Below are 8,140 nucleotides of genomic sequence, written 5' to 3' on the forward strand. Positions count from 1 at the left end.
CAATGCAATGTATGTACATAGGTTTACTGGGTAATGGACATAAAATGAAGTGATTCAACCCATAGTATGACGTAGGAATCTAGCCCACTTATTGCCTTATTTAAACTCATGCACGTTTTAGTTGTCACGTAGACAAAATTAAAGAAAACCAGTTTCTCAAAAGCTATACCTTCTTCAGACACACTTTCAAGTCGAGTACATGTGTAAGCACAAACCTACATATTCACTTTTCCAAGAAATGCAACAGGTTTGCCTTTCCAAGTATACCATTAAATGCCTTTTCCAACAAAAAAATTTACTATATTAAGAATTTACTTCTAAATTCAATCTTCAATTGTTTGTCTGCAGCCTTCTTGGATAAATAAACTAAAACTGCCACCATCACCATCCAGTCATACCTCAGGTTTGGAAATTATCTAAAATTTTTATATTTTAATTTTTAACACCTTCCACAATATTACAGAGAGTTTAATATTCACCACAATGGTCCACATATCAGTCATTGGTCTTTTCTTCGTCTACTTTTTTATCGGGAAGGCTTCCGGGGCGTGCGAATGGTTTCCGGGAGAAGAAGTTGTGAATTGCGAGGAAGGAGGGGATGGACGTCTTACCTTCCAAAGTGATGGAAACCTCGTCATTTATGACGGTAAGGGAACATCCATTTGGGCCTCAGACACTAGACCCTGCGGCCGGCGCGCAGTTTTTCAAAAGGATGGAAATCTCGTTGTCTTCAATAGAGGTGGAAAAATCGTCTACTCCACTGCAACTACAGGATTGGGGAACCGGATGACATTCTCTCAAGGAAAGTTGGCCATTTACGACACAGCGTATGAAACTGCCTGGACAAGCAGTGATTTTTGGAGAAAGAAGGGATGTTGTGATGCCAATTATCCCAGCGATGTTCAAGAATGCACGGGAGGAGGTCCAGTTGGCAGAAAGTAAATAAATTAGATTTGCTGATTTTAACAAAGAGATCTTACTTAAGTAGTGTCAATATAATAAACCTAATACAAAATAACTACCAATATGACCCCACAAACAAATTTATTTATCTACCATGTGTTAAAATTGGAAATATATCAATTAATTAAAAACAGTAAATCAAGCGGATCGAAATTCATAGGGGGGGAACTGTTAAATATTTATCATATTTTGCATGCATGATTTCTAAATTCGAAATAAATATTTTGGTCCAAACCTCAAGGTGAGGAGAAGCTATGCCATTGCGTTGGGAAATCCGGAGAATTGTTGGATTCTTGGATTTTTATTAAAATCAAAGTTATAAATCTAGAAGGTCAATTTAACAGAAAAGTGTACCGCACTGAATGAATAAAAACAGGAACAACCGGTTGAACAACCGGTTGAAATAACCGCACGTGTAGTTTTCCCAAAATTTTTTTACTAATCCCCAAAATATAGATTTAGTAACACATTTTCTCACAAAATATGTGATGTTTACCACCAAAAATAAATGAACACACAACTAAAACCAACATAATAAACATATTTAGGATTAGATTTCGTCGCAAAATAAAATAATGCTGCAATATTTTTTTTCTTCTTGAATCTCTTGAATCTCGCCAAAATTAAAAATGTTACAGGGACTTCAAAATCAGAGGTTTGGGCATAAAATATTTTGAATTATCTCCCTATACTCAAATGCGAGAAGTAAAAAAATTGATTCCAGTCGGTAGCTCGCCACACGAGTTTGAATTGGCGTTAAATTATCAATTTGGCGTAGTAGAACCTTCTCCGACGATCCAATTTTTACCGAATTTTCATTGTTTCTGTATTTTTTGTTCCCAGATAGTTGCACTATGATTCGAAATTGATGTATTGAAATTTTGTGAAATTTAATATTTTTTGGGACAGGGGCGCGGCTCATATATTTCAAATGTTCAAGAAAGACCATCACCTATTGCGTGATAGTACCTGGGATTACAAAATTGTAAAAATTAATAAAAATGAATTTTTGGCGATGAATTTTGTGCGACGTGTGTAGATACGGCTCCTAATGAGAGGTTACACTGTGGCAGGCTTAAGGGGCTGATTTACGGAAATCCCTTTAATTTATCGTAATTCATATGTCTATATGAATAACACTTATATATTTATATGTAACGTCATAAGGTATCTTCCTCCGTATGAATATACCCGGCTACTGCTCCAGATCCCAAATTCGTCCTAAACTACAAAATTTAAAATTGGGGACACAAGAAATTTACACCGAGACTTGCGATTCTTACCTTGCAATTAATGCCGAGTAATTTGTTGTACCCCTCTCAAAAAGATTTAAAAGACTTACAAAACCCTGTTGAGTCACAATCCCTCAAATGCTTCATTGTGCCTCTCCTCTAAGATACATAAATCTGTATTTACCATGCTTATGTACTCTCCAAGTTGAGTTTAATTTTATGGGTTACATGCTAATGCGTGTTCTACAAGACCGAGCATTGAGTGGAGTTAATCAGAGCACATTAATAAATATGACAGTGATGACTTTTATAGTGGAAAATACATACACGAAATACCATGAAATGTTCAAGAGTGACACTCCGATCATTCTGTTATGACCAACCTTGCTAATGTTCAGTAAATCCCATAAATTGTTTCCAAGTAACTTGGTTGGACTTTGACTTCACATACTTCCTCTAAACCAGTGTTCCACCAAGTAAAAATCCTTGCTTTTAGCTTCCTTGACTTGTTTTAAAGATGCTACAGTCACGCATTCATAATCAAACCTCAAACCAAGAAGGTTGACGTATTCGTACTCAATTCGTATTCGTATTCGTATTCGTAGTACAAGCATACTAAATTTACTAACCATGGAAACTAAAGTTGGTGCCTGTATTTTCATTTTAATACTGTTTCAACTCAATAGACAAACATTAGGGCAAAATTATAAAATGGTATCACCGAAAGATCTAAAATTCCACCCTGGCGACATTATTGCCTGTGTCATCAATCAATTTGCCACTCACAAATTGTTGGGCTCATATAACAGAAATGTTATTCATGCTCCAGGTACTGTATTTATTTTAAAATTTTCCATTTCAGTGTTCCTACAATCACAATAAAATCACACTCTAAATAAAGTTGTGTGAAATTTACTCAAATTCGAGTAAAAAAGAGGATGACACCACAGTTGGGAAAATTTACCTATCGCCGAGTAAAATTTGTTCAACGTTGTACGTTAATCATACAACGTTTGGCAAATTTTACTCGGCGATAGGTATATTTTACCCAACTCTTGTGTCATCCTCGTTTTTACGCGAATTTGAGTAAATTTCACACAACTTTATTTAGAGTGCATATAAATTATATCAATTGATTTTTTTAAAATTCATATGATTTGAATGGTAACAATATATACATCACAGGTGCTGGGGGCAGTAAGTACGGAACAACATTTATTAAGGAAGAACCCTTCGAATCTGCAACCAATGGACATTATACCCAATGCGTCGTTGTTACTGCCGCCTTCGACAATTACCTGTGCAAAGTAAAATGCGAAACTCCTGATAGTACGGACGAAATTATTTCAAGGGCTCGTGCCTCAGTAAAATTCTACGGCCAAGTCCCAACTACTTATAATCTATACAAGTGCAATTGTCAGCATTGGGTGACCTATTGGAGATACGGGTTGGGTTATAGTATGCAGACAGGTATGGCCTTCCGAGGCCCGTTGGCCGACTCGTCATGCCCTGCTCAAGGAGTTGGGGCTGCATGTCAAAAGGGCTTTTTCAGAAGGCATTTCCACTTTTTATACGGGGCATGTGCTTAGTTAGATGATATGCATTGTCACAAAGTTAATAATACTTGCCACAATTCAAATACATGTCTGTCACAATTAATTCCCGTCAAACCGTATATTTTTTTCGATTTTAATTAATATTCTTCCTAAGCACCGCGGGAGGATATACATGATTCAAATATTTACTATAAAATATAAATTGAATTTCAAGTTGATGAAAAAAAAAATTTATAAATCCATAATCCACAGATCATAAAATGCCTATTGCACTACCATTTTGACAGGACCAATCTTAATTTGTTCACCCACAGAAATGTAACTCTTGTATATTCAGAGAGCGATATTTAACAATGAAACTGCCCTTTACACTCTCCAGCATCATATCTCAACTACAAATCCCTACGAGTACTCCATAAGACTTGACGCTAGAAAAGTAAATATTAACACGTGCTCTCCGTTTTGTACATCAGGAGTTCACGTCACCCTTGATCACCTCGCAATAAAATGTGGATTTCTCACTCCCAGTAGAGATAGATATTTGTATGTTTGCATATGTTAAAGATTTTTCCCCACTTTCTGAAATGTATAGTTGTATCAGAACAAATCGAAACTTTCTTTTACTCATTATTTTGTTTTGGATTGATGTTTATAATTACTACGACTTATTACTGAGAGACAACCTAATATTTCCATTATGTAAACTTTGTGACATGCTGATAATTCTGTAGGCCATATATCAATAAATAAATAAGTACATACATACATACATATCAACAAGTATTAAAATTGTAGTTTTTCATTATCAAACATACAAATTGAAACTGGTGGTTTTTGCGGGTTGGTTATTCGGCTGTATTACGTTGCATAAAACATAAAATTATGGGAAGAAAAATTATTGGTTGTTAAATTCTAGCGGCTACTTAAATACGATTTTTATTTTTGGTTTATCACCGAACTTGTAACAAATTACGTACAAATAAATGCATCTGTCAAAGGCAAGTGAGGCTGGATCGCTTTTATGCAGAGATTTAAAATAAGTATGCACACTGCCTTTTTTCTATTGAAATTGGCAAGTGTTAATTTAATTCGTGGTGTCATTCAAGCTCAACCACCAGTGTTCCCCAAAAAGCAAAAAAGCAAGTCTACACTCAAAATAATTCTGTCACCAAATCGTCGTCACCAAATCGGTGATGATGGTTACCCTGCTGGCAACAAGGCTAGCCGTTCACCATTTGGTGATGAAGGAGCATGTCACCACAGCGGCAATAATCACTTACTTTGAGGTAATATCTATAACAAAGTGGGTAGCTGCATCCAAACAAACGAGGTAATACTGGATTACTTTGGGCTGATAATATGGTTATGATGATTACCGTGAGGTAATTAGTTATTACTAAAATTTTGCAAATGGTGATACTTTTTGGTGTTACATTAAATGAAGTACTAAAATTGTATTACGCATTTAACAATTATTTATTCACTTTTTACAGCATAACTTTATAATAACCAGTACAATAGTTTTACAAATAATGTCGTGTCACTAAAAATAACCCGTCTGTCTTACAATTTCTATGAATTTCCATACATTCATGGATAATTAAATTCTCAACATTTACTAGAACTATAATATCTTTTAATATTATCTTAAATCCAAAATAGTGCCCATCAAAATGCTCTACATCTATTTCTTTCAATACCATGAGACATTTGTTTTCACTTATCACAAGAAAACTCGAAATTATTCCAAACTTGGGAAATATTGGACCCATTTCATAACAAACTACATAATCAACTTTATAATTATAACCCCTGTACCAGATTTGATTGGTGGTATAAACAACAGTGTCTTGAGAATAATTTTCACAATTTTCAACCTTTAGGAGACATTCAATAACATCAAATGATTCAAGAAAATTGGATAGTTTGACTTCAAAAATGTTGTCCATTTCTAAACCATCTGCAATATTTATGTTTTTGAACGAATGAGCACTGTACTGCTGGTGCCTGTGGGCTAAAGAAAAACAAATATTATTTGAAATTTTTTGTGCGACTGGCAAGTTGTGCGAAATAATTGTGTTTCCCCTCAAATCTCATGGTCCATAAGGATATTAGTGGGCCACACTTTCTTATTACATGCGGAAAATGGCACATAAGATGGTGCTTAGGAATTAATCTATTATCCGGGAATAGCTTTATAAATAATTTGTGATGCTTAATTATGCTATATTTAAGACACTCTAGTGTTGATTCAGAAAACTTTCGACAAAACAAATAACTCATGCACTCGAGCAACTGGATTAATAATTCCCAATAACTAATTTGCTCCTGTGTCAGAATCAAATCACCAAAAATAACTGGCAAAAATCTAATCAAACACCATGCTTGTGATGCTTTTTGGCCAATACGATTACTTTTGCCATCTATTTTTATTGGACTAGGTCTATTTCTCGATTCTAATTTTCCAAAATCAGGTGATAATAATCTTTGGTTAAAAATATCCAAAGTAAAACAACCTAAACTAATTAATTTTTGTATTACTATTTTTACTTCATATGGAACGACTCCTTCCAAAATGTCATGCATTATATCTACAGTTGCAGAATCCATAAAATTATAATATTTAAGTTCATTTAAGACACAGGAACCTGAAACACCATGAGATAAGTCAGCTCAATGAGTTGAGTAGTTATCTCTATCCCTAATTACCATTTCTGAATGATCAAAAATTAATTGCGCGTCTGACTTTGAAGTGCAGCATATCCTACAATAATATTTTGCGTTAAAAGATTCGCTAAATCCTAGCAGGGAATTTGCGCCTAGATTATCGCGTGACAATGTACATAGTGTTCCGAAAAAGGTGTGGTTCATTAACGTTATTCCCGTACTTTCTAGAAGTTTTAGGTCAGGTAGTAAGTAATTCAATATTAAATTATAACCATACTTTTTTGCATCCTCACTATAGAACAGAGCAAGTAAATAAATATTCGTAAGTTTGGAATTAATAAATCTGGAAAGCTTCTCAAAGTAAAATATAAAGCACCAAGCTTGTGAACACCTTTCTTTGATCCCAATGGATTCACGGTCTCAAAATCATTGTAAAATAATTGAATTTGAAAGGCGTTAGGATACTTACTAAATAATTCGTTATTTTTAAAGCTATCGAAATCTCGAAATGTCCAGACGACACGACACTGTTAGCAGGTTTAGGTCTATTAGAATATTTCGACAATTCTGGGCACCTAATTGTTTGTTCTAGTGTCTTCAAAATTGGAATATACATAAATGTGTCCTGCACTACTTTTTGTCGCTTATTTTCTCAGCCATTTCCGTTCTACTACCTAAACTTATTTCTACTGGTAAAATAACATTATTATTTACAGTTGTCAGCTTTTGTCGCAGATATGAGGATTTTACTTTGGAAAATGCTGACAATAATCCTGTGATTTTACTAGAAAATTCTTCATAGTCTTGGATACAATATTTTTTCGCAATTTTGAGAATTAAATTTAAAATATTTGAAAAACTATACTTTATTTCTTTTACAACAAAGTGTACAGTGGAGTTATTCACTCCATTTGCCAATAAGGAGGAACAAAAATTATGAAGCAAATCAGTAATCAATTCAACTCCTAAATCGATCGATATTTCTTCTCTTATTCCAATGTGCTCAAAATTTGTAAACGTAGGATTAATTTCGTGATTTGTAGGAGTAAATTGGATATTGCAGTCTTCAATTATGTCTAAACTACTCGAATTGTTATGAAACGCTTTCAAATGACGCCATAGACCGCTCCAGGTACTAATCATCGTATTACAAGATTCACTTGGACAAATAATACTGTTAAAATTCACGTGGCCGTAAATATGGACATATTTATACTGATCCTTAATTGCTAAAATTGTATCAAAATATTTGAAGCACTCATGACACTTAAACATCTTGATCAAATACACTTCCTAATTGCGTATAAACTTGCTTCACTTTTCTTGGAAGTTACGTTGTCTTCACGTCTCAATTTATACACGTAGACCTGGATAAACTTCCAAATTCCAGATAAGCTCTTGTCGTACTCGGTTGCAAAGACGTAGTGGGCTTTGAAAACTGTGTCAATGGCTTGAGTGGTGTTTAACGCAGCTATCGGAAGGATGCGACGATCACAAATTATGAAGAAAGAATTCAAGTCCTTCGTCGTATCTCCCAGGCAAACCAGATTCGGCTGACTTTTTTCGATTTTCCAAGTGTCTAGGATTGACTGGAGTGGAGTGCCGGTCTGTAGCATAAATAATACACTAATAAATTTAAAATATGTGTGATTTTAATTTTTACCTTAAAATACGATAATAAGAGGTCCTTGGCGTCATCAGTTTTGGAACGGCTCCCCTTTC

General features: G+C 34.5%; 1 protein-coding gene across 1 annotated transcript; it reads left to right on the forward strand.

Moving 5' to 3' along the window:
• The first annotated feature begins 346 nt into the window (after window positions 1-346).
• LOC110860247 (mannose-specific lectin) lies at window positions 347-1,120 on the forward strand. Its single transcript, XM_022109300.2, has 2 exons — window positions 347-403; window positions 464-1,120. The coding sequence occupies exon 2, from the start codon at window positions 484-486 to the stop codon at window positions 940-942; it is 459 nt and encodes a 152-aa protein (XP_021964992.1). The 5' UTR covers window positions 347-403; window positions 464-483; the 3' UTR covers window positions 943-1,120.
• The last annotated feature ends 7,020 nt before the right edge of the window (window positions 1,121-8,140 follow it).

The sequence above is a fragment of the Folsomia candida genome, unplaced genomic scaffold (genome assembly GCF_002217175.1).
Source record: "Folsomia candida strain VU population unplaced genomic scaffold, ASM221717v1 Fcan01_Sc030, whole genome shotgun sequence".
NCBI lineage: Eukaryota > Metazoa > Arthropoda > Collembola > Entomobryomorpha > Isotomidae > Folsomia > Folsomia candida.

Bases quoted from the DNA above. Each gene is read 5' to 3' on its own strand.
- LOC110860247 (XM_022109300.2), top strand. From the start codon at position 484: ATGGTCCACATATCAGTCATTGGTCTTTTCTTCGTCTACTTTTTTATC.